This window comes from Sardina pilchardus, chromosome 3 (assembly GCF_963854185.1).
Source record: "Sardina pilchardus chromosome 3, fSarPil1.1, whole genome shotgun sequence".
Classification (NCBI taxonomy): domain Eukaryota; kingdom Metazoa; phylum Chordata; class Actinopteri; order Clupeiformes; family Clupeidae; genus Sardina; species Sardina pilchardus.
The window spans coordinates 3,386,426-3,411,659 of NC_084996.1; the positions used below are offsets into that span (position 1 = coordinate 3,386,426).

The 25,234-nt window shown below is 42.0% G+C and overlaps 4 protein-coding genes across 5 annotated transcripts in view; 2 read left to right on the forward strand and 2 right to left on the reverse strand.

Moving 5' to 3' along the window:
* Positions 1-10,210: 10,210 nt before the first annotated feature.
* On the forward strand, positions 10,211-12,849 carry dctn5 (dynactin 5). The gene is made up of 6 exons (XM_062531347.1): positions 10,211-10,368; positions 10,751-10,819; positions 10,943-11,061; positions 11,192-11,303; positions 11,407-11,509; positions 12,048-12,849. Exons 1-6 carry the CDS (start codon positions 10,321-10,323, stop codon positions 12,143-12,145), a joined length of 549 nt encoding a protein of 182 aa, XP_062387331.1. The 5' UTR covers positions 10,211-10,320; the 3' UTR covers positions 12,146-12,849.
* Positions 12,850-12,979: 130 nt separating this feature from the next.
* rpusd1 (RNA pseudouridine synthase domain containing 1) lies at positions 12,980-16,676 on the reverse strand. Of its 2 annotated transcripts, XM_062531344.1 has the most exons (6): positions 16,593-16,676; positions 16,109-16,310; positions 15,676-15,799; positions 15,470-15,572; positions 15,222-15,323; positions 12,980-14,360 (listed from the first exon to the last, which is right to left on the reverse strand). In XM_062531344.1, exons 2-6 carry the CDS (start codon positions 16,288-16,290, stop codon positions 13,978-13,980), a joined length of 894 nt encoding a protein of 297 aa, XP_062387328.1. In that variant the 5' UTR covers positions 16,291-16,310; positions 16,593-16,676; the 3' UTR covers positions 12,980-13,977. The 2 variants fall into 2 exon arrangements, with proteins under 2 accessions (XP_062387328.1, XP_062387327.1); XM_062531343.1 differs by having other exon boundaries at positions 16,109-16,624.
* Positions 16,677-16,888: 212 nt separating this feature from the next.
* ndufab1b (NADH:ubiquinone oxidoreductase subunit AB1b) lies at positions 16,889-18,588 on the forward strand. The gene is made up of 5 exons (XM_062531348.1): positions 16,889-17,098; positions 17,592-17,702; positions 17,960-18,047; positions 18,157-18,249; positions 18,366-18,588. The coding sequence occupies exons 1-4, from the start codon at positions 16,928-16,930 to the stop codon at positions 18,246-18,248; spliced, it is 462 nt and encodes a 153-aa protein (XP_062387332.1). The 5' UTR covers positions 16,889-16,927; the 3' UTR covers position 18,249; positions 18,366-18,588.
* A 3,894-nt stretch (positions 18,589-22,482) lies between these two features.
* The window catches only part of LOC134077639 (trinucleotide repeat-containing gene 6A protein-like), a 41,207-nt gene continuing 38,455 nt past the window's right edge, over positions 22,483-25,234 (reverse strand). Inside the window, 1 exon segment of the mRNA XM_062533340.1 lies at positions 22,483-25,030. Coding sequence (XP_062389324.1) covers positions 24,640-25,030 — 391 coding nt within the window. The 3' untranslated portion in view covers positions 22,483-24,639.

Sequence of the window (25,234 nt, forward strand, 5' to 3'; positions counted from 1 at the left end):
CAGTACAGGATGGGGTCCTAAACGATAAACAGGACAGGATGGGTCCTAAACGAGACAGGATGGGGTCCTTAACAGAACAGGATGGGACCTAAATGGTACAGGATGGATCTAAATGGCGTCCTAAATGAGACAGGATGGGGTTCTAAAAAGGACAGGATGTGACCTAAGCAGTACAGGATGGGGTCCTAAACGAGACAGGATGGGGTCCTAAACGGGACAGGATGGGGTCCTTAACAGAACAGGATGGGAACGGTAAACGGGACAAGATGGGTCCTAATCAGGACAGGATGGGCTCACAAGTGCTGGCCTGGGGCAGGAAAGAGCCCTTATAGGGAAGTTACTTCTGAAGTGTACTGAAAAGTGATCTCGGTACGCTAAGCAATCTAACTGTTTATTATGCACTGTACATTTCCTTTAGAATTGAATTCTGACAATCCATTACATGTCACGAGTTACTCTCAAATCCAGGCCCTGATGTACCATACTGACCTCTGGTCTCCTCTGAGAGGGTCGGATGGAACCCATCTCCCCGTCACTGCAGCCTTGTTCCAGGTCCTTGACCCTGGAGGTCTCCCACTGTGTCTTTAGTTTGGAACAGTTCTGTTTGTGCCAGAAACTCTTCTGAAAGCTCTACTACTTCAACTCGCAGATCAAAGTCACACCCACCCAACACATCTATATTTAATTTTATTTGATCATCATTTCGTATAAATCTATTTTGCGCTCGTTCGTTTAACTGTGGCTGAGCAGCACCACGTGTTGTGATGTATTCTTGGACGAAGATGAAGAATCACATGAATTATCCCGACACTTCGGGTCAGACTGGGACCACTTGTCCACCGCATATGGGGAAATATGGCTGTTTGCGACGCGGATTTGGTCCAAAGCTTTAATACTTCTAAAGAGACACGTTTTGTAGAAAATTAAGCCTCTGACAGTTCTCTCCAGTGCTAAATAGGTCTCACTATGTGGACGGCAATCCCGTTCCATTTGTGGTATCTCCCAGGCTTGAGAATGCTATTCAATAAAACATTGCTGTCATGCTAAATCTTTAATGGCTCTGTCTTGAAGCATTAGCCCACATGAACACACATTTAGGGCATCTTCTCTCAATAAGCCATGGATAGACTCCTCCTCCACCCCCATCCCCCCTCCCTAAAATCAGCCGATGAGATTTTAACAGTCATTTAGCAAATAGGTTACAGCTAAATACAGTGAAGGAGATTATAATATTGATGAAAGAAAAAACAGCCCAGGACATCGACATGAGTTCAAATGCAGTTGTGTTTAAATGCAAGAGACTCATGTTGTGTTAAGCAGAGGAAGGATTGAAATGGCAAAGAATCACCGTTTACCAGCTCTCTGGCTCTCTCATATCAGAGGATGGTTGGTGGTGCCGTGTTTTGGATGTCACAGAGCTCCATGGTGATGGATTCATATCTTTAGCGACGGCTACACGGCATTAGCACGAGCGTGTGCGCACCCTCATCCAGCACTGTCCACATTTAAGAGGGTAGGCTGTAGAAGTCGGGAACAAAGGGGTTATGAGGCGAGTTATTTCAGGGTGGGGCAAAAGTGCTCCACCTCCCCCTTCCTCTCACTAGGGGGCAGAGGTGCCTACTGGGGGGTGCCAGGGCAGGGGTGTGACATCACAAACCTGGCGCCAGCGCGGTGGCACGGTGAGCGTTGGCAATGATGGGGATTAACCCCTAATCTTGTGATGTGGCACTTGCTGAAAATGAAATGCAATGAAATCTTTTTTTTTTTTTTTTTTTTTTCCCCGCTACCCCCTCCCTCTCTCTCCCTCCTTTTTTAAGGACTCACGTTTGATTAAATCAGCTTACCCTGCGGGACAACAGAAGCACCATGATCCACTGAAGCCTTTCTCTTGTAATGTCTTAAGCACCAGAGGGTATGGCCAAATATTATTCCAGTCCTACGGTCCATTCACTAAGAAGCTTACACATTCACATCCATTCAACAAATTGCTGCCCCATCTGTTAGTTAAATAATTTGAAACCTATTAAGCCACTGTTGTTAAACTTCTGTTGCTATTCAGCAAGTCAGCTGTGTGGCCTCCCATTAGGAGGTTGTTAACTCGTGGAATGGCCCAAAGCTCTTGACCATACAACTGTCTGCTTAAACTGATCCTTTTAGGTAAAGTGCTGCTTCAGCGTATTCAAGAATTTCCTTGTAAGTAGATTCTGTGCTGCTGAGTGTGTTCTGCTCGGTGTTGGGTTGAATGATCAATTGTTCTCTCATTTCTGGGTGGTATACGATCCATTTCGAGGAACCCTTTCTTATTAAGAAGAAATTCTCATGCGGATGCGGATCCAATAATATGTTGGCTTCCGGGTTATATTACTCCCCGCCCACTCTCTTACACACACACACACACACACACACACACACACACACACACAAAGTCATACAGAGATACAGTACACACATACACAGAGAGAGAGAGAGAGAGAACAAGAGGTGGAGTGAGAGAGAGAGGGCATGGTTTCTGTGAATCTAAATGTGTCTTCCAGGAATATCATCCAACCACGGAGAAAAATTACAGCTGCCATTTTTTTTTTAATACAATCCAAAACGTGTGATATGAGCCCAATAATGAAAGTTACACAAAAAGTAAATACTAATGAGATTTTGTACATTCAGACAGTTTCAGGTCAACTACTAGTAATGATTTTTAATTACATTCAATGTTTGCGATATTATTGTACAGTTGTGATGCACCATTATGAAAAATATTTCCCTTTTAAATGTCATCAAAGAAATGGAAAGTCGGTCGAAAGCCTTGTGAGAATACAATACACTGAAATCACTGCTTTACAGCTTAGGTTAACTCACAACAATAATCACATGGAGATTTCATCGCTGTTCACAATGGGCACACAACCAAAATAGCTCCCTTTTGGAAAACCAACAGTATTTAAAGGAGAATTTTAAGGTGTTTGAAACATTCCAAGTGCTTTCCCTGAAGAAATATTCCAAATGTGTATTCTGTAATGCCTTCTTGAAAACAAAGATTACAACAGATCAATATACAAGATATGGTAAGCATCACTTCATACTGAAATAATTGCATATATTTCAACATATTGAATATCTACACTTGCACTAGTATACATATTTAAAAATCTTCCAAAATAATGTAGGGTAATAATATATCAACAATTCATTCATCTATATTTTCATACCAATAATCATTTTAAAACATTCTTTCCCACTCCATCCTCTTGGAATATAAATGACTGCAGGGGCACCCACCTGATGTCGAGTGTGAACAGATTAACACTGATTTGTTTGCAGCCACGTATTTACAAATTCTAATATCAAAGAGGAGCTTGATGAGATAAGCCACGGTGATAGGTTTGAGAGTGAGTGATTCTTCAGAAGGGAAACAAACGAGGTATCAAAACAAAAGATGGGGGGGACTCTATCTGCTTAAGAGTCCCACAGCAGTCGTCCAATATCAGCTCACATAGAACCCTGCCTTCCTCGTGTCCAGAGAGCAAGACATGGCACATGTCCGGTCGGCCACCACCATGACAGTACGTCTCCGTCACTCCCCCTCAATCCAACCATCGTGGAGATCGATCGCTGGTCAGCCTGGCGGAAACGTGTGCTCCTCATGCCGTGGATGACGTAGCAACTCATGACGTACATATCGCATAGTCGAGAAAGAAAACAGAAAAAAGGAAAGAGAAAAACAAAATCTGCTCCGTTCAGCATAGGGGCTTCGGTCATTTTAGTCCAGGTCAAGAGAAAGGGGTTGGGGGGGTCAATCAACCCTCTTTGTTGGGCAGGAGGCCCATCTCGGCGGACTGGTTGTTCAGGGCCTGCTCCAGGAGTGCGCGGTGCATGGTGGCGGGCAGGTAGAGGAAGGCGTAGAGGAGCCCCAGGAGCACCAGGGCGATGAAGAGCGGGATGCCCCAGTCGGTGGTCATCAGGGGCTCATCGCAGCGCGCCTGCAGGAATGACCCCTGCATGGTGTCCAGTCAAAGTGCTGATCGAACTGCACAGAAAGCTCCGGAAGACTTACCCCCCCTCCTCGGCGTTTACCCCCCCGACTTGTCTGCCTCCACGGACACTGAGCCACGCCCAAGCTGCGCTGCTTTCGGGGGGCGACAAGAGCGTCTGCCTGCCTGCCTGCCTGCGCGCTGTGATCCTGGACTCTGCCTCACCCGTGTGTCCTCTGCGCCCGGGCACACCTGGACGTCTGATATCCCCCCTCTCTCTCTCGCCAGCAACGTGACACGGCGGGGGTGGCAGATGTCAAGCGAATCGGGTTGAGCCCCTTGCATGATACCTGCGGCGCGGGCAACTCGCGGTGACTACTGGCAGGCTAAACAAATCAGACATCACGTAATCGTGTGCAGGGGAAGACAGATGCCAATCAAAAAAAGTAAACACAAAGTACAACTGAATCTTTCGTCACTAAGCCTGCTTAAGGTATTACTACCCCAGGGAGGCTGTTGACTGAAATCACAGGCGGGTATAGCCCAGGGAGAGGGCAACAGTCGAGGTAGACATGCACCTTGTTCCAAAATTATGCAATGCTATCCAGAAAAACAGAAAAACTGGTAAATGTTCCTATTCATAGCTGTGGGTACATCGAGGAGCTCGGATTGCGCCTCCCACCCCAAAAATTGGGATTAATGAAAGGCAGCAGCTTGCTTAATATGTCTAGAGAGCTTCTTTGCGCTGATGTGATTTATCCCCGGGTGCATAACAGCCATGCAGAATGCAGACACACTCCCCTATCAAGAAATACGGCTGACTCGACAGGCCAGAATAGAAGATTTCACCCCGGGGGTGTTAAAAAATCTGTTTCCAGCGCTGGCAAAGAAATAGTTTGGTAAATGAACACACGCATCTGAAGAATGAGAAGGAAGACTGCAGACCTGTGGTGAGCCCAATTACTGCTCACACAGCTGTGATGGATGGTCTCCCCAGAGCCGGCTCCAGACTCAGCTATACCTGCGGCCTGCCTTGTCTCGGTCTGAGTGTCTTAGCGTCTGGGCGTATGTCCGCCCGGGCTGCAGAAGGGGACAGACATGAAGACAAAATTGCCGCAAAACGCGTCAGCATGAACACGTGCAGAGGACAGTGGGAGTAGTCAAGATGTGAAGGCAGATGTGAGGCCTTACCCGGGAGAGAGGGACCAATCAGGAGGCCTCTCGGTAATGAGGTGAACAGAGATCAATAGGCTCATACCAATTAAGCCTGTTTTATTTTTCAACTTACAAGAGATGATGATTTTTCTGCCGTTATCTCGAATACAGACATATTGTTTGTCACCAAACATCAGAGAATGTGTGTTTGAATATGAACATATGAATGCGATTCTCATAAATAATACATTCGCCATGAGACAAACAGGTGGACAGACAGGCAGACATCTTTGGTGTATAGGGTATTCTCAAAGACCAAACCAATACCTTTTCGCTATACTCGGCAAATGCCTTCTCCTATGTCTTTCGGGGACTGAGACACACAAGCAAACTACAAGTGGCTGATATGCTTTGTGCCGCGGGGCCAGCGAGCACGCGTCTATCTCTGGGAGAGGGCTGCTGTCGAGCGTGACCGCCTGCCATGAAGGGCCGTCATAAAGCCATTAATGCAAATGAATATGTGGACCAGGTCTTGGGCGCAGGCAAGCGGCCGTGACTCACCTCGATGGCGGCACACCAAAGAGGAGCGCTGGGCTCCGTCTGCTTAAAATAGAGGAGGATGGATTATATAAGACATGAGCAGAGGCTGCCTGTACTCATACAACCCCTGCCTACGACGAGCCTCAGGAAAGTGGGTTTCGAAGCAATACAGAGAGAGAGAGAGAGTGAGAGTGAGAGAGAGAGAGAGAGTGTGAAAAGCAAGATATATGGAGGGAAAGATATAGTGTGGTAGATGATGAGATTGAGTTTAGGAAAAATACAGAGATAGAAACAGGGTTACAAATACGCGAGAGAGATGAGAGGAGAGTGCAAGAGAGAAAGGAGGAGAGGAGGTGTATTCACTGCCTCCAGTTTTTGTGTGTGTGTGTGTGTGTTTGCTTCTAGAACAGGCAGAACTAATCATCTCGACAAACCCGGCACTCGAGGCAGAGATGACTCTGTCTCACTTCGCTCTTTCTCTGAAGGGATGGCGTGTCTGTCGCCCACAGCCACGGGGGTTGGCAGCGTTACATAAAGCCCTCGAGGATAGAGCCCTGTGCATTCCCCCGGGCCCTACCCAGCGAGAGAGGGAGAGAGGGAGGGGAGAGAGATAGAGAGGGGGGCGACGAGAGAACCCACACATTCCACCAGGCAAAAGCTCTTGGATCCAGCAACCTTTAAAAAAAATTTTTTTTTTAAAAACTCCACTCTTTCAGAGCCGGTGATCCTCCCTCCAGCCTCCCCTTTGAACAGTGTAGGATGGCCTGGAAATTTGAACGGGAGTCAGGCACGACTCTGCTCAGGGAATAAGAGAAAATAGTTCTGAGTTCAGCTACAGGCTCTATGCCCCCCCCCCTCCCAAAATAAATAAATGAATAAATAAATAAATAAAAACCAAACACACACACCCTCACATTTATATTGCGTTGGCAGAAGACACTATAGGCAGCCTCACAGCTTTGCCAGCGCAGGGAGATGAACACTAACAGCAAACCTATTGTTTCAAACTCATGTCATGGTGCCAGTTATATCTGTTGAAGCTCCCAGCTCCAAGTAGACTATAACACCTGCTGTTGCTTAGATGGCACTGGCCATGGGTCCTATGGGTGCAGTGGATTCTGATAGCCATGGGTTCATGCCCAGAGATCAGAGAAACTCCTAATAACGGGGTCATAGAAATGTAGGTCAGCTGAGAGTCGCTTGAAATGATAGAAAATGACAGTGAAGGCTAGGTGGCCTATACTGTACCTCAGTTATGGAGATGTGTTGATGTGTGTGTGTAGAGAAGGGGGGGGGTATGTGTGGTTAGATCTCAGTTATGGACATCTGTTTATGTGTGTGTATGTGTGTGTGTGTGTGTGTGTGTGTGTGTGTGTGTGTGTGTGTGTATGTATGTGTTCATGCAAGTGGAAGGTGGGTCAACTGATTATGACTCACACACTAGTGGGAAAATGTAATTAAAACATCACAAACAAAGGCCTGGAGATTAAGCGCTCTACTGAGGTTAGTTGGCGGTGGCCACCTTTGCCCCGCAGGTGCTTGCATGAGAGGTAGAGAGGAGAGCATTAAAAGGAATACTGAAAGCTGCATTGTGACGCCGCCCAGTCCGTGTTAGGGAAGTGATGTAAATGAAATTACCCTCTCGGTCAGACGGGAACCTGGAGAGGATGCGGGGGAGACGGTAATTAAATTCCGCGCGCCACCTGTTTACTGCCATTTGAAAGTGGCCCCTGCCTCTCCGGTGCCTCTGCCTGGCACAATAAAAATCGATGAGAGACTCTTGAGAGCCTGTGGTGGACTCTCCAAAAAAAGGGAGAGATATTAGACACTGACCGAGCGAGCACACGGTGTCAGATGCATGTAAAAAAAAAACAGTTGATAAACAGAGCATAAACAAACACGATGAGTGGCAAATATTGTCAGAAGACACGCTGTTGCCGCCGGCACATCGATATGTAATGGCCAAGCTGCTGGGTGTGTGTTTGTCCTACCAATTCCATCCATTGATGCAGATGAACGAAGGCTATTTTAATTGCTGAGATTATGGACAGGCATTTCGATTAGAGGAGAAGCACAAATTAATCCCCTGAATCCAGCGCATTTCTCAGTTTTGATAATCCTTTGCCCAAGCAAGGATATTTAACTTCATGTCCGCAAGTGCACATCCCTTAGCAAATATTGACTTGTCAACTTGTGTACCCTCCCTGTATTGTATGAGACTCCCTGGAAGGGTTTGGACAGCTGTTTGATCATTTTGTGCGTTTTCAAAAGGACTTCAAAAAGAGGTTATTATTTGCACTCAGAAGGAAAGAGGATTTATTTCTAAAGCAATTGCTTGACACCTACTTCAACAGGGATGGTTCAAATGGCAGCTCTGACCAAACAAAGCTTTGAAGCGTAATCCAGACATTCTACTCTCCTTTCTCTTTTAATCTCGATCTCTTTTTGAAAAAAAAAAAAAAGCTTCAACCCTGACAGGGCACCCACTCTCCTCTCTTTCTGTGTGACTACACACACTAGCTTCACGGATTCTTCCTCGCGAGTGGATAAAACACAGCACCATATTTGGTGCCATTGGAAATATGGCAAAGAATGGGTGCTCGGACTTAATCCAGTCATCGTGGACTATAATTACACAGTTCCAGGTTCCTTTCGAGGTGTTTTCAGTGAAGGTCATCCTTGCAAGACACTTCGGGCAGGGGGGCTGGACAGTACCAGCTGGTCTGGACTCAGGAGCATGGAGCAGAAGCCAGACTGTTTTGGGTGTCACAGCAGAGGCCTCAGACACCCACTCATATTGTTCTAATGAATCCTCCACTGTTTCTTTTCCATAAGCAAGTACTTAGAATTAGATAAGCTTGCTGTCCCAGCACAGCGAAATACGCTTGCCCGTTTGTCTGGGCGTCGTAATTGAATTATTAATTATCATCACACCAAAAACATGATGACCGCTTTCTCTCTTCTTTGGAACAGGGGATTCTTGTAAATGGAAACAACACCCCATGTGGTTACAGATGACAATAGTCTACATGATGTGCATAAAAATTCTCCTTTAACTGTTGGAATTTTAAGAGAGAGAGAGAGAGAGAGAGAGAGAGAGAGAGAGAGAGAGAGAAGAAAACACTGACTCATTATTCATTATCAATTTGTGGGGTGGCTTACTGTAAACTTTAATGGATTCACGCCAGTGCCATAACCATAACCCGTGAAGAGAGAAAATCAATACACCCCATGGAAACTATTGACTATTGTCCATTGGTCAATATAAAAGCTTGAGTGACCTCTCAAATGACATTGTGGTTGTATGGGGCTCTCTTGTGTAATTCTAACACCAAAACTTCGACCTGACAGATGGGCCCCCTCAGAGGATTACAGGACAGAACTTACACAATGCATGATAGTGCCAAGGCTCACTGTCCCTCAATCCGGCCTCAGGTAAAAATGGACACACACACACACACACACACACACACACACACACACACACACACACACACACACACACACACACACACATACACACAGAGAGAGAGATGCAGATACAGAAACTAACATCTGCATGTCACATGATTATAACCAATACTCTGTCATGAGTGGTGCTGTGTTGCATCCACAGAATGAGCCCAGGGAGGCCACTTACAACAGACAATAGAACCTAACTAGACACACCACTCCAGCGCATCCTCATCTACCTGTCTCTGCTTGTCAGGCTGCCAGGAGTTCCACGCTATGGCACTGGCGCCTTTGTGATTGGCCCACACACTAAGAACTCCCGGCCCCTGGACACAAACCAATTAGCACCACTGCAATCCCAAGTGCTCTGCTGAGTGTGTGTGAGCACGTTTATCTACGCAACAGTACCCTCTTCTGACAATACTCTGAAATGAAGACCATATTTTTTCGTGAAAAAAGAACAAGATGACAGAAACTGTTATGTAACAAGGGAGGCATATTCATTTTTTTGTCTGTGAGCCTAGTAGCGTTGTCATGACAACACAATGTTATAAAAAGACTTGTGGCAACTGTAAAAGCATCTCTAAATAGTAAATGAGCTGCTATTATTATGAGAGAGAGAGAGAGAGAGAGAGAGAGAGAGAGAGAGAGAGAGAGAGAGAGAGAGAGATGTATAAGACCTCTCAACATCACATTATGTGAGATAAATGTATGGCATATTGTTATATAATGTAGCAAGAATTAACTGATCAATAAAATATGTGCAAGATTGAAAATCTGTACGTTCTTTTAGGCCTACACCATGCACAAGCCAGCATAGCGACTAGGCTTACAGAACTAAGAAGGGGGGAAAGTTCAGGGAGTGAGAGAAAAGGTAGATAAAAAAGAGGTAGCTGAGGACCAGTAACAGACAGATGATAAATGGTAGGAAAGTGGTGCTCCTTTGCAGATGCAATGCCACTGACCGTTGTAAGGTCCAATAGAGCCACCTAGAGGCCTCCCAATGAACTGACTATATCTCCAGCAGACATTACTAATCAATGTTGGTCGATGATGTCATTGACTCTACAGGCAATGCCTGACAACCAACAACACAGCGGAAACCAGGGGAGCGGCTGACAGCCAAATCAAGTTAGCTTGCTACCCAGATATTCAGTGGCAGTCAGTGGGAGTTTGGCTAGTGAATCCACAATTTCAGTTTATAATGGAGCTGTGTGAAATATTGTACAACAAGGCAGAATATATAGAGACGGTCAGTATGAGAATTTGCACACGTAACATGTTTTCCTCGATTCCACATTAGCAAGTAACAGTTAAGCTAACGATAGCGAACTACCGTTGTACCATTTATGCAAGCCATTACTGGTGTTTATCACAGCTTTTACTGAATCTGTTTTTGTGTACTAGCTTCACGATAAGATAACTAATGTTATTATTGAGAAAATAAGTTGTGGTGTTACTGATTTGTTTATGCTTATTTCATACAAACAGTGTAACTGTTATTTGTGCAGTGTTAGCTAGCTAATTAAATATGGCTAAGTTAGCTAAAGCTGAAGTTGCTTTGTACCTGAACGTTACTTGGTTTAACATGATCTGTTTTACTCAACGATATCTAATATATAATTACCCTGCAGGCATCGGGTAATAAGGTTAGTCGGCAGTCGGTACTATGTGGCAGTCAGAACATTGTGCTGAATGGAAAAGTGAGTATTACTGTGTCGATTAACGTATAAGTTACATATTGCTAACTAGATGACATGTGATACAATGGGAACTAGATGTCATATTCACTGAAACCTGGATTGATTATTTGTTTTTTTCCATAGACCATTGTTATGAATGACTGCATTATTAGAGGCGACTTGGCAAATGTCAGGGTGGGAAGACACTGTGTCATTAAGAGTAGGAGTGTGATTCGTCCACCATTTAAAAAGTTCAGCAAGGGGTAAGTAATGATTTTATCTGTCAGTCGTGATCATATGGGTGTGGTTGGTTTCCATGCAGATCCTACACCAGTTTGTATTTGTACTTATCTTGATTCTATGCATTGTGCTTTTGTTTTTAATTGTGCTTAGAGTGGCATTCTTCCCACTGCACATTGGGGACCATGTATTCATAGAGGAAGACTGTGTAGTTAACGCAGCTCAGATAGGATCCTATGTCCACATTGGGAAGAACTGTGTCATCGTGAGTACACCTCCACTGCATTACATCATTTGTTGGCCATGGATAACTTTGAGAATCAAAATAGAGTATTTTGCCTCTTTTAATGCGTATGTTTTTTTTCCAGGGCCGTCGCTGTGTTCTGAAGGATTGCTGTAAAATTTTGGATAACACAGTCCTGCCTCCTGAGACAGTGGTTCCTCCCTTCACAGTCTTCTCTGGTTGTCCAGGTAAGTGACATCCATATGTAGAGGTCTGATCTTTCCATGCATCCATCCATGGTGAGACTTTTGACAGCTGATGTTTATGTGTAGGTCCAGATCCACTAAATGCACAGTCTAACAGTCTAACAGTCAACAAACTGACATAGCGTAGCCCTAGCCCGTTAGCAAACTAATGGAAAAGGCTGTTGTTTAACTCTCATTCACTTAGTTGGCTCAAGTTAATGTGTGTACTTGTAGATGCTTGGACAGTCATGGAAAATGTTTGAAATGTTGTCAGTAAAAAATTGTTAGGAACCCTTTGCACTTATATGTACGTTTGTGCCTTGTACCATTAGTTTGCGAACGGGCTACGCTATGTCAGTTTATTGATTGTTAGATTGGAAGTGTGCATTTACTGAGTGAATGAGAGTTTATGATCTATATTCTATAACATCTAACATGATCTATAACACTGCAACTGCCCCTTGGGGATGAATCAAGTATCTATGTATGTATTTAGTAAAGTGTTGATTGTTCCCTGCATTCCTCTCTGTCTGTCTTGAAGGCCTGTTTTCAAGTGAGCTCCCAGAGTGCACGCAAGAGCTGATGATTGACGTCACCAAAAGCTACTACCAGAAGTTCCTCCCTCTCAGCCAGATTTAACACACCCAGGTCAATCTCCCACGGACCAAAAGAGAAAGGACTGGCGGGCCCCATTTTCACAAAGGTTCTCCAAGTAGGAGTATAGATGAAGGATCAGTTTTCAGCTGTAGTTTGAATGGAAACTAACAGAGGAGATGGACCTATGGAGGATCTTTATGACTATGGGTCCATGTATTTGATAGGACTAGAAATGCATCTCTCAGGGTGGTGCAGACCTTAGGCCACCTGCTCGTTATAAACATTGAACATTCTAGTCCTTTACCATTCATTGAAGTCCTTAACTCTGTAAATGCCTTGAATACCTTGTCAGTACTCATCAAAATATGCTCAGCTTTATAGCGTGTCTCCGCTGATCAGCTAGGCTCTTCCATCGTCAGTGAGAGTTTTCAGTTCCTCCGTCTGAATCCCGAGAGTCGTCTCCAAACCCTCTGTATATGGCATCATTGTTCCATGCCTGTGTGCCTCATCTGTTAGTTGAGGTTAGTGTGGGGAGAGGGGCCTTGGGTATTTCACCCTTGGGTATTGTAAGCAGATCACAAGACAGAAGCCATGTCACATGAAAAACAACATGACTTGTTTAGTTTGCTTTCCCGGCTTATTATTTATTGTAATGTGTAACTGGTCTGCACTTGCAACACTAAAATACTTTGTGCGAGCAGCATTTTCAGATTCACATGGTTGCTAATAAATGCATTTTTTTTTTTTAAATTGTATCAGCTTTGTTAGTGTTGTAGTGTTTCATTCAATATATTTGAGAAAAGCCTTGTGCATGTTAAAGTACAGGTTAAATAAATACTGTCATCAGTATTCTACAGTACATTAATTGATAGCCATCAAAACATCATAATGGCACACATGCAACCATTCTGAATGCATCTTTTATTTCACTGAGCCCAGGGCTAATGCTTACCTCTCTGCCCTTACTGAAAGCCACATGAGCACAAGATAGACTACTGTGATCTTATGCAATAGGTCATGCAGCCAAAGCATCAGCACATTTTAGATGGCAGCAGAATCCAGAAATGACTTTTAAAAATACGTAAACTTTCTGCTGATTTGCTGCATCTGCATGCCAGTTGTGTACAAATTAACATCAAAAACAAATAATTAAAAAAAAAAAAAAAAAAACTGTGTACATGTTCATAAACAAACTACATATCCTTTCCAGATATGTAAAAAGTGCATAACATATGATAAAAAAAATACATAGAGTAAAAGTACAGACCGTACGTAAAAGAGCAGTAAGCTCATAACACAGCTCATTCATACAATGAAGAGTTTCTTCGCAATATCTAGTACACATGGCATACTTTGTGGTTTCTATGTCTCTGTGTGTGTTAAAGAGGTAAAATTTAGCTGGTACACACTGTGACACATCACATCAGCAGCAGCACGACACAAAACGGTGAGAGCAAGGAGGGTGCTAGGACCCTGTTGTAAGGTTCTACATTAGTAACTGATAGGTCATAGGTCACTTATAAAATGCTCTCTCTAGTTCAATCATTTGTGGCTAAAATGGTGTTTTGGACGATGTGAAGTCATTTAAAATAATTTGTCTGTGAAAATTTAGCAAGATGTCCAAAGTGACCCAATATGCAACGTCCAAGTATGAAAAGCTCTGGCCTTTATCTCCATCATGAGGTAATACAGTGAGTTGTGGTCCATTAATTAATTGAATAACGCCCACTGAACCTATTTGGCACTTGGCATCACAGTGTGTTTGGAGAACATTGCCTCTGCTAGTAGGTGTACATAAACACTGCTAGACTAACAGGAGTGCTAACAACAGCTAAAGAGCCTGGGAGGGAATGCACAGGTAACTTATAGGAGTGTCAGTCCAAAGACCACTCACTTAGCCACTGCTGACACTGGGCCCTCTGCTCCTCTGTCTCCTCCGTGATTCTCCTCTTCTCCTCCACTTGTGATGTTTCACCAGCGGGCCGGCTGTCCTCCTCCTTGCTGCAGTCTGACAGGTCCCCTAGCGCACCCTCTAGTGTCTTCACGAGTCTCTCCGGAGCCCATTTGGTGTCTCGGGCCGGCAGGAAGGGGTCAGGGGCCGCCACATGGATGGGCTCCTTTGGCAAGGGAATACGCAAGAGGTAGGCATGCAGCATCATACGGTACGGGCTGTTGTCTTTGCCCAAGCTGTAGGTGTAGTCGCCAACGATGGGGTGGCCAACAGCGCTGCAGTGCACTCTCAGTTGGTGGGTGCGTCCTGAAAAAACAAATGCCAATCAGGCAATCTGATTGTTTACATAGAAAACAAAAGCAATCAGGTAACGGCAGACCCTCCCCGGCCGTCACACAATATACAACTGCTACCAAACTATACAACTGCAATCATAGTGTAACTGTAACCAAAGCACAACCAAATTCCAGTATTGCTATTCTGAGCCGGATCTGTAGCCTGACGAGCCAGACCCACATCAAGATGTAGGGTCTGGACACTCACCGTAGACAGGGCTCAATCGGAGGGGTGGGATAAACAGTTGTCTTTCAAATTCCCTCCCCTTAATAGGATGACGCTAAACGAATCTTCTTGTTTTCAAGTAGCAGGATGCGTAACCTTCCCTCTCCACGCAATAGGATAACGCTAAATGAATCATCTTCTTGTTTTCAAATAACAGGATGCGTTACCGTCGCAACTTCTGGTCGCATGTCAGTCACCATTATGTTAAGCCCACCCACTGACTCTATACACGCTGTGATTGGACCGCTTTTATTTTCCATTTCTCAGCTCCTTGCTCTACGGAGCGTTGCTAGACTGCCCCGCCAGCCAAATTACATTTGCTGCCGCTAGGGGCGTCTATATTTCTAGGCTACCGAATCTGGTCAATCGCGTTAGAAAAGAGTGACGTATATTTGTCATTTTTTTAGTTTTTAACTTATGTGAGCATACAAGCACATACAGACAGACCCATTTACAATTATCCACTTCCCTCTACCAGGGCGCAAGAGTACTAAATGTATATGCAAATACATAAATAAATTCCCCATAGTATATAATAATCAGATAATTTCACAAATAATTTCACCACACTCACTAATAAAGTCTTCACAAGTACCAAAGATCTACCTGTTAGAGGCTGCAGTAGTACTTTGGTGGCTGGCTCACCATCATATGTTCCATATTCAAGGACTGTGAGCTCTGTTTGACTGGGCTTAGGATTCTCACAGCCTGAGAGAGAGAGAGTTATTGGAACAAAATTAATGTAACTAAGTTAATGCAAACACGTACTCAGCATTCATTTGACAACTGGCAGCATTTTAACAGATAATTGTGCATGTGACAAGGGATATTCTGTACGTGAGCAAATATCTCACCTTCAGTGCCATCAATGCACATCATATGAGTCTTGCCCTCTTCAGTGTTTTTGCCAATAGCAAAGGTCAGCGTCATTGTTTCTTTCTCAACTGTCCCTCGGAGCTGTGAGGTAGAAAAATGTCATTCTTCAATATGTTTGTTATTCTTGAGATTAATAGACTGACTGACCATGCTACTGTATTTGAAACATAACAGACCGGCTTACCAGTGCCAAGTATGCCTTTGTTACAAGTCTGTCTTTGAAACATCTGTAGGCATTCCCTGCAGCTGCTTTATTAAGAGCAACACAAAGAGCACCACTGGTGGAGAAATCCAACTGGTGGCAGAATCTGAAAACAGGAACAATAACAAAAAAAGAAAAAAGATTATGGACTGCCATGCATTGTTGGTAGTTATTTGAGATTATGACAAAATAATACCGACATGTACAATTTACTTCTACTGCATTAACATCAGGGTTTAAATAAAAATGTTATGTCATTATTACGTCAGCGCCAATAAATAATTACTTAATCTGTTTCATATGTCATGGAGTTTGTAATGCATCTTGCTCCATTAGGCCAGAGAGGGTTAAAGCGGATCTTTGATTAGGCTACTTCATTTTCACCATATTTCAAGAATATAAAAGGAGCCAAGACCTGAAACCATAGTATGTCCCAGGGTCGACCAGACTTGGGAAGTGATGCTTCAGCTGACTCTGAAGGGTCTGTTTTTCATACCACATTTTGCTGTCGATACGTATGTCCCAGTGCTTATTGACAACAATGTAATCTTCACTGTGATACAAGATACACAAGTTCTCCAAACTCGCAGGCTCCATGTCGATGATTTCTATATATCCTGCAACAGAACATCAGAGGATAAATTGTGTACATTTTACGTAGGGCATGTCAGGAGTGTGCACACTATAGATGACATCGACACTGTAATCCGTTGCGAGTACTACAAAATTAAGACAAGTATGGTTGTGTGTAGTCTGTGTACACAGGCGAGACTGCGGATATGTAGTGCGACTGTAAGAGGCCATTCATTAACACCCGTAACAGTTCGACACACTATGCTTTAGATGTATAATTATTACACGCTATAACAACAACAAATTGGTGTTATTCGTGAACCTGCCTTAAATGATGATTAACCATGAAACAAGCACATAATGCCAAGATAACCACGTTGATAAATAATTAAGTCACGTTTCAAAACACATATTTAGTTTCCGTATCCGGGTCAAGTATACTATTGTGATGTGTGTCCTTAACATTACATAAACTATTTAATTGTGACATGTATTCTTCAATTACAAAAATGGTTTCAATGTGTTTTCTTTTTTACAATCCTGCAAAACTACAAATAAATTAGGAACATATAAATATTTCCGGATTGCCTAGAATGCGCATGTGCACGTTGAACGTCTCTTGATCCTGGTGCATTCTGGAACTTCTCAGGGTTTCTCAGACATGGCGACCCGTGCGCTCACCCAGTGTGTTCGTTCGCTAACCCGGTCTTCGGCAAGGTTATTTCAAGGATCCGTGATCGCAAGATCAAGTAGTGCACTGCTTTTTTCCAATGACCGATCATTTTCTGTGATCAGTTGCTCCCAGAGAACACGGGGGATCGAGCAGTCACGGGTAAGAGTTAAATAACATTGAACATTAGCAGCTTTGGCCTAGCGGCGCAGGATGATGCAGTGACCTACCAGTGTCTTTCCTGCAAATCAAGTCGTATCTTGGTTGTCAGCTAAAGATGGGGTAAAATCTGAGTTGGTGGTATGAACAAACAGACCAATAGTCATTGACCATTGTATGTTTATCTTGGAGTCTAACCATAATCATCTACTTTTATGCTGTTGTTGAATATACGTAGCTAACAGCTAATTCAAGTTAGCAGACCCACCAACCTAACTTGTCACGCTAAGTTGCCAGTTCCTTGAAGGTGATGCCAGCTGTCCACCACCTTGCTAAATTATGTGATTTTAATAGCAGGAATGTATGAATGGGTCATTTATGATGCTTAGATACTGCTGCTCATATGTCCTTAGTGTGCCTACAAGAGTGGGTAGATGTTTCTATACTTTAAACTAGCCTTGAATTGTGTGTGATTGCATGTTTTTTTCCTTTCTAGATTTCACAGCTGAGTCGACAGTATGGAGGTTTGCCTCCTCTCACAATCGATGCAATCTCAGAGCGTGTTATGTACGTCTTGAAGCTGTATGACAAGATCAACCCCGAGAATGTAAGTGTGTGGAATTGTGTTAAGTGATGAACACATGTCCATCCATGTCCTCTTCTAACTTGCCTGTAGTGATATAGGGCCCTCATCTATCAACCAGTGGAAGAATCTAATGCGTAATGCTCTAATGCCTCAATCGTAATTGGTTGTCAATGCAGCATATTCAACTGCAAATTATACTTACAAGCAGAGGTGAAAGGCGCCTACTATTGTACTTTTCTTTTGATAATTGTCTACGTTACTATTGTATTTTCCCCAAGCTTAAAGCGACCTCTCACTTCATGAAGGATATGGGGTTGGATAGTTTGGACCAGGTGGAAATTATAATGGCAATGGAGGATGAGTTCGGTAAGTTGATGGTCTTTTTTTTTTGTCTCCCCTTCTGCAGTTCATATTCCTATTTTGATCATATGACTTAACATCTCTCTCTCTCTCTGTGGCATGCTTGTGTCCACAGGATTTGAGATTCCAGATGCGGCAGCAGAGAAACTAATGACTCCTGCAGAGATTGTACAGTTCATTGCAGATAAGAAAGACGTCTATGAATAAGGTGATTTGGTGGTCATTTAACCATTAGCTCCCACTAATTCAGTAGTTTTAGGTGTGTCCTGTTGTCAGCTGACATGAAGTAATTTTGTACATTTTCTTTTTTCTTTGCTCCTCTAGGTGTGGTGGGAAGGACCTTGTAATCTTGTTGAATATACTGCAGATGTCACTGGGCAGTTTTGTTTCTTCTGTTTTTGTATCCACTTGCTCACCTTGCCAGTCTGTGGCTATCAAAGTCCACTGCCTTGGCGTATATGTACCGCTCGCTGTATGTGATAATAAAATGTGAGTTATTTCTTTGAGTTTTAAAGAACATAATAAATCAAGCCTAAGAGAACACTCATCGTTGTAATGTTTGTATTGTTTGCACAGCTCCACCCTGAGGCCAGTCAGAGGTATGCACCCTAGAATCCATGAGCTTAAATTGCCTGATATTATAGACTGTATAGACTGAGCATAAATTGGCCAATAATATTTATATTACAGGCAGAATCCAGCAGAAGTACTGAATATGAATATGAAGTTTTATTTGAGCTTACACAATGAACACCAAGAAAAATAATCTGCTGAATGTAACTAAGGCTAAACATATATTAGGATTAGACAGGCAGACTTGTTTTGAAAATTTCCTTGACAATCCCTTTTTATTTCATACTTACAAGAATTTGTCTTATCTTTTAATTGTTCAGATGTGTAGTCTGAAGAGGTACAGACACATATCAATTGAAACAATTGTAAACTGAAAAAAGTACATTTTCCAAAATTCTCCCCATGTAAATAATTATGAAGGAGAATAGACAGCAACCTTGTCTTATAACTGGTTATAAGGAATAGTAGAAACCTCTGGCAGCATGCCGTCTCCATTATGTGGAAAACTAACCTACGTGGTCATAACGCTTCACACCTGTGATTTTCTCAGTGAACTGCACGACCTTTTTTAGAAGCATTTATCGTTGCAGAAGTTGAAATACTGATGTAAATTCAATCATGTTCTGTGGGTAATTTTCTATTGAAGTAATAATGTCTTAACATGATTATCCATCTTTCCATAATAACATCAGTTATGGCAAATGGCACTCACACATTTTTGAGTAAATTGGTCAGATTTTAGAGCGAAATCTCTACAAGAACATTGTCAAATTCTAATTTGGGGTGAGAATCATCCCAATATAGTTTATTTTTGGTCCTGATCGTTCTGTAGCTTCATGTAGTACTTTCACACATTTAGCATCAGATCATTGCTGTTTTATTTCCATAACTAATAGCCTGGAGATGCTAGCATCAGTGGTCCTATGACTAACAAGTTGTGTGGAGTCCATAAGGGCTGTGCAAGTGTTGATAATGCTTCCACTTGCCATTACACCAGAAATGTGTGTATTGGGAAATTGTGTTCTGTCACTTAAAGTGACCAGTCTGGTTCTCATAATGGGAATGATGTGCTTTATGCTCTTCCCAGTTTATCTTGCCTGTACAAGAGCATTGATGATCATTGTTCAAAGACACTTGTTCTTATTCTGTCTATTATCAGAATAAAAACCCTCGATTGGGAATCCTCATTTGTAGTAGGCCTATTTTAAGACCCAATGCAAGATCACACCTGCTTAGATGTCCTATCTAAGACATTGTTAAAGGCCTACCATGTGTGTTACCAATAATCTGATCAGATGCAAGACCATCAGTTTGAGACAATGAAGTCTAATCCTTCATTCAACTGACGGGTAGTCTGAATGTGCCAAGACAGTTCATGGACCTGACGACTGGATAATAGAGTAATGATTCTTTTATATAATGGCAACTGATGAGCACAATAACTATTCTTAAACTGATTAAATATTTAATTGCACTGATTAACTGTTGAAAAATTGAATAATTACAATATCCTAGTGGACAATGTAAAAGACAAGGAGACACCTTGAATTGAATGTTAGGCTTTTTATTGAGGGTTGTACCCAAGTTATACAGCTTTGTATTCTGATATCAGGATCAGAACTTTACAAACAGTTATCAGTCTACGAGTACAGCCAACATAAGACCTAATATCTACTCTACAACCTTAGTACATGTTCACTTAAGAGCACTAAAATTGAAAACCAAGCAACAAAGAGTAAAATAAAATACAACAGCATCAGAGGAAACATTCATCACTAAACACGAGTTTTCTACCTTGTATTATTAGACTAATTCCTGTCAAATTTTAACCAATACAAATAAGGATTGTCCTTCAAAAAGTGCAGTTCCCCAAGTGAAAATTCTACGATGACCCCAGGAAGACAGCGAAAAGTACTTCCTGCTCATTGAAGTTGGTAAGTTTATTGATGTTGATTTCTACACATCCTTTAAACAGTCAACCAAAAGCAGTGTGCATATAGGTTATGAGGGAGCAAAGAATGGTTTCAGAAATATTTGTGAAAAAAAAAACAAAGAAGTTGCATTGAAAACTCCACCTTTTCTCAGTTCCACATATTTTTGTGTTCAAGGAACAGTGAGAAGAGGGAAGTTTTCCAGTGTAATGCTCCATCTGCTACAACTGGCCAATTTGTTTTTTTCAGTTTTTTAAAAAAAAAAAAGAAAAACAAGAACAAATCAAGGAGTTCAATCATGGCACATGTTTCAGGATTTCTTTATCCTGTCACTACTGTGAAAGATTATACCGAGAGGAAAAACAAACAAAAACAAACAAGATATTGAAGCCTCATTTCTCGCTGCATAGACTTTCTTAGTATTCTCCCAAGTGGAAGTTAAGATTCGACCTCTCATTCATCCATTTCTTTGTGCTGGTATTACTAAAGCTTTAAGGGTTTTTAATGACAAGACAGAAATACTCACAGTTTAAGTCAATTGCCGTAGCACATTGTTCAACAGTAGGAACCATTTAAAAGACATGGGTATATTTTGCTCACAGGATAGTTTCAGAAAATGACATTTTCTCATACAAAAGTAGAATGTCAGGCCAAGCCATGTTCTCCTCTACTTTTGCCTGGCCATACAAAATGGGGATTGTACATTGCTCATGAATTTCCTCAAAACATCCATTTGCAAGTGGCATTTTAAGCATATACATTGTCCAGCTTTTACAAAAGAACAAATCCCTTTCCTCCCTCTCCCCCACTGAAATTTTGGCATGACAGTGAAATTTTCATGTCTCAGAGGGACAAGTCTGTCCAAACAGCTGTACACACATGAAGACATTACTTTAAGATGACAAGAGACAAAGGAAAAAAGAACAATAGAAACAAAAGAAAAAAGAAAAGTAAAAAAAAAGAAGTGGAAATTAACTGGGTGCCAAATGGCTTTTCCCTATGCTATCAATTCACTCCATTAAACAAAAGCCACAATGTTTTGGGAGACAATAATACAAAAAGCCATCTCTCCCAACAGTTAGAAAGATCCTATTCAGAACCATTAGTTAAAGCCATGCACAGCGTCAACCCTCAGTACTCTCAACACCACTACCCTGGACACAGAGGAAGGTCACTCCAAAGCACAAGGCTGTGGAGCAGCACAAAGTCATAATAAAATGAATAAGAATAAATGAATAAAAAAAAAAAAGAAAAGAAAAAAAAAACACTCACACACAACACACAGCAATCTAGTGCCAAAGACCTGCACGGGCACCCGATACAGGCTCTGCTTTTACAAACACCAGCTCAAATACACAGTTGTTTCCTTCAGAGCAAGGAAGAGAGCAGGCTAAGTCTGGAGAGCGAACACACAAAATAATAATTGTTGCCATCATAATCTGCCTCACACCCTTAAAGAGATAGCCATTGTGCATTAAACAATCCAAGACAGACACACACCGCACTCTTCTCCAATCACACCATTGAAGCCACAGAAAGCTATACTCTCCTCCAGGAAAATTAATACAGTACAACCTAATCAGATTCTTTTTATGTACACCAAGTGCAAATCCAAGGCTTTTCATTTCAATTTTGTCATTATGTTATCTCTTGTTCTCCATCCTCGAAAAAAAAAGAAAGAAAAAAAAAAACATGACAAAACCTGGTTCCAAATGTTCCTCTTAATATTGTTAAACAAAATGAGAAGCAAGATCTGGAATTAAGTAAACAAATCTTCTGATTGAAGAATATTTGGTAAAGCAGTTACTTAATATGGTTCAATACTGGCACACCACCATCAAGTCAGGGTAATACTCAAAGGGTTTTGTACTACGCTTTTTGAGTCATTAAATACAGATAATTTAAACACAGTGAGCAAGTTCTACTATTCATTCTACTATTCAAATAAAACTAGAATGGAGAAGAAAAACAAAACATAACAGCTTAAACAAATATTAAGGTCCATGGCTTAGCCTAATGCTGACATCTCTCTCAATCACAAATCTCTTCCTCTCCTCTTTGAAGCTTTTCATATATTGTGCATCTTTGACTAAACAATTTATAATGTATATCGTCTGTAAATCTATGTACATCTTTTCTTGTATTCAACTACCAGCAATAGTTTACATTCACCTCTGATTTAGCCTTCCATGGCTTCAGTTACAGAGGCAAGCCATTTTCAATGACAAAACCAGCTCTGGAGAGGAAAAGAATACAGGTATTGTATGAGCAGCCAAAAATGTTTGATTTATTAATATTGTAAGGAACTTCAGATTAACACAACCAAACTGTACACGTTACAATCATATTCTATTTGTAAACAGTTAAAAGCCACTTGACTTGTTGCATCTTCGGACACAATTTGAATCAAGGCAATGAAATGTGGACGACTTTTGCACTGTTAAAAATACCCCCCTCCCCCAACCCCACCCAAAAAGAAGAAGTTTTGAACACCATCTCTGGCAATGAGAAAGATTGGAAACAAGGTAATTGCTATTACTGAGAATATACAAAAAATTCTTCTGACAAAAGAAAAAGCAATTCTGTAGACCGTGTCAAGGGCTACAGTATGCATAGTTACAGATTTCTGCTTTTTCTTTTGAAGTCTGACAGGTACATTGACGGTCACAGAGCAGGAGAACATTGAGCCACTCATTAGGAAGAGGGAAAGAAAATAGGACAATATTGTGATTCAGCAAACCATATCCACCCATTATTAAAAAGACAGCATATTTTTTTGAAAGCAGTATGTAGAACATCTCCAGCTTAAAGCAGTTATTTGGCAGAGAAAAACTTACAGAGCTATAAGTACTTTCAGTGCTAGAAGTTGGATTTTCCTACAAATTTTCTACAGGGGAAAACTGGCTATATTTCCTGAGAACCATGCTGGTTATTTAGCAGACAAGAGGAATAGGTCAAATAACCAACAACATGGCCAAACACTGATCAGTATTCCCAGAGATAGAAAGCTTCGTCTTCATCCTCGATATAATTTTTTTTGTTAATTTTTTTGTCACTTTTTATATTTTTTGTACTTTTTTTTTGGTATTTTCTCCTTTATGATTTTTTTTCTTTGTTTTTTTTTTCTTATTATTTTACAATGAAGGAAGAATGAGCATACTTTCCCCCTCAAAAGTCTGTAAACAAGAGGGCACGATGTGGCACCTCCAAAACAAAATTGAAAGCCTATTTGAAAGTGCTGTTCCCCCTGGCTTGCAGGTCGGGTTTGCAAGTCACAGCTGTGGCTACAGTTTTTACACACTGCAGAGCTAAATTCTTTAGTTTTAAAACACAAAATTGGTGCAATACTTAATTCTGTAATATCATCAAATAATCCTAAGTCAGCATTTATATCTTGATCTTGAACTCCACAATACCACAATAAGGTAGGCGTACATCAAGGCATAGTAGAGCGCACACTTTAAAAACATCCTTGAGTAAACAACTACACTGGAACTGCCGGCCCCCTCGATATTGCAGATTATACGGAGAAAAACCACATTCAGTGCAAAGTTTAAAAAAAAGCTCATACTCCAACATTGTCAGCAAACAAATGCAAATAATAAAAATAAAAATAAAAAGAATTGGAATTCAAATAAACATGATGAATAAAACACGAGCTCAATTGAAGCTTTTTTTCTGTATGAAGAGCACTACCTGGAAGTGTAAATACATTTCACATTATAGTATTGGCCTGCATGATTCAAGTATTCAAACTGATATGTTTTGGGCTAAAACAAAGTGGACATATGTGCAGAGAAGAAAAAAACGTAACTTATTTCCACAGGGCGACCCCGCCATATATTTTTTTTTTGTAAGTGAAGAGAGTCCAACTAGTGCCGTTTGATTTTTCTCTTATTCTTTTTTTTTCCCGTCTGTCTCGATCATATGATAATGATTTTTCTTTATTTTTAAAACTACTCCAACTCTGAGGTCACAGTTATTTATTCATTTAGGTTGTTTGTATGCTTTTTTTGACTATTTTTTTTTGTAGTTTTTTTTTTGTTTGTTTGTTTTCTTTTTATCATTTCTAAGTCAGAAGGTGAAACGTACTACTACATGGCCTCCCCACTTCCTGTGAGGTGATCAACAGGTAGGAAGGAGCTGATGGGGGAGGGGCTGCTGATTCGCGCCCCGTCGCCACCGCTTGGGCTTCCCCACAGGCTAGTGGAATAGTTGGGCCCCCCCCACAGTGAGGAGGCGTGAAGGTCTCCCCCGGCGGACCCTGCCAGGCCACTGCCGTTCCAGTGATTCGGATCAGTGCGGGTGGGTGGGAAGGGGTGGGCCGAGCCCTCCATGGAGCTGGGGCCCAAGCGGTTCTGGGATGAGCCCAGCGTCGTTTGCCAGCCAGGAGAGGCAGTCATGGACTGACCTTGTGCAAAGAAACGGTTGATTTCCTCTTCGCTAGCAAACTCAGCAAGAATAGTAGTGTTCCCTAAAACGCACCTGAGGAGGAAGAGGAGGAGGAGAGAAGAAGAGGGCAGGGGCGTGTGATGAGGATGGGGCACGACATGATGCAAGGGTTGGGGGAAAACTGGAGAGAGGGGGTTCACTGAGGGTGCCCTATCAGAGACCCAACCTTCAAGGTCAGTCTTCTAAACTGGAATACTACCGCACATATGAAGTCCACCAGAGAACAGAAATATCTGC

Excerpts from the sequence above, each read along its gene's own strand:
- dctn5 (XM_062531347.1), top strand. The coding sequence starts at position 10,321 with ATGGAGCTGTGTGAAATATTGTACAACAAGGCAGAATATATAGAGACG. Across the intron at positions 10,369-10,750 it reads AGGCAGAATATATAGAGACG|GCATCGGGTAATAAGGTTAG; the intron begins GTCAGTATGAGA and ends ATTACCCTGCAG. Across the intron at positions 11,062-11,191 it reads TTTAAAAAGTTCAGCAAGGG|AGTGGCATTCTTCCCACTGC; the intron begins GTAAGTAATGAT and ends AATTGTGCTTAG.
- rpusd1 (XM_062531344.1), bottom strand. The coding sequence starts at position 16,290 with ATGGAGCCTGCGAGTTTGGAGAACTTGTGTATCTTGTATCACAGTGAA. Across the intron at positions 15,800-16,108 it reads GGGACATACTATGGTTTCAG|ATTCTGCCACCAGTTGGATT; the intron begins GTCTTGGCTCCT and ends TCCTGTTTTCAG. Across the intron at positions 15,573-15,675 it reads CAAAGGCATACTTGGCACTG|CTCCGAGGGACAGTTGAGAA; the intron begins GTAAGCCGGTCT and ends TCTACCTCACAG.
- ndufab1b (XM_062531348.1), top strand. The coding sequence starts at position 16,928 with ATGGCGACCCGTGCGCTCACCCAGTGTGTTCGTTCGCTAACCCGGTCT. Across the intron at positions 17,099-17,591 it reads GGGGGATCGAGCAGTCACGG|ATTTCACAGCTGAGTCGACA; the intron begins GTAAGAGTTAAA and ends TTTCCTTTCTAG. Across the intron at positions 17,703-17,959 it reads ACAAGATCAACCCCGAGAAT|CTTAAAGCGACCTCTCACTT; the intron begins GTAAGTGTGTGG and ends ATTTTCCCCAAG.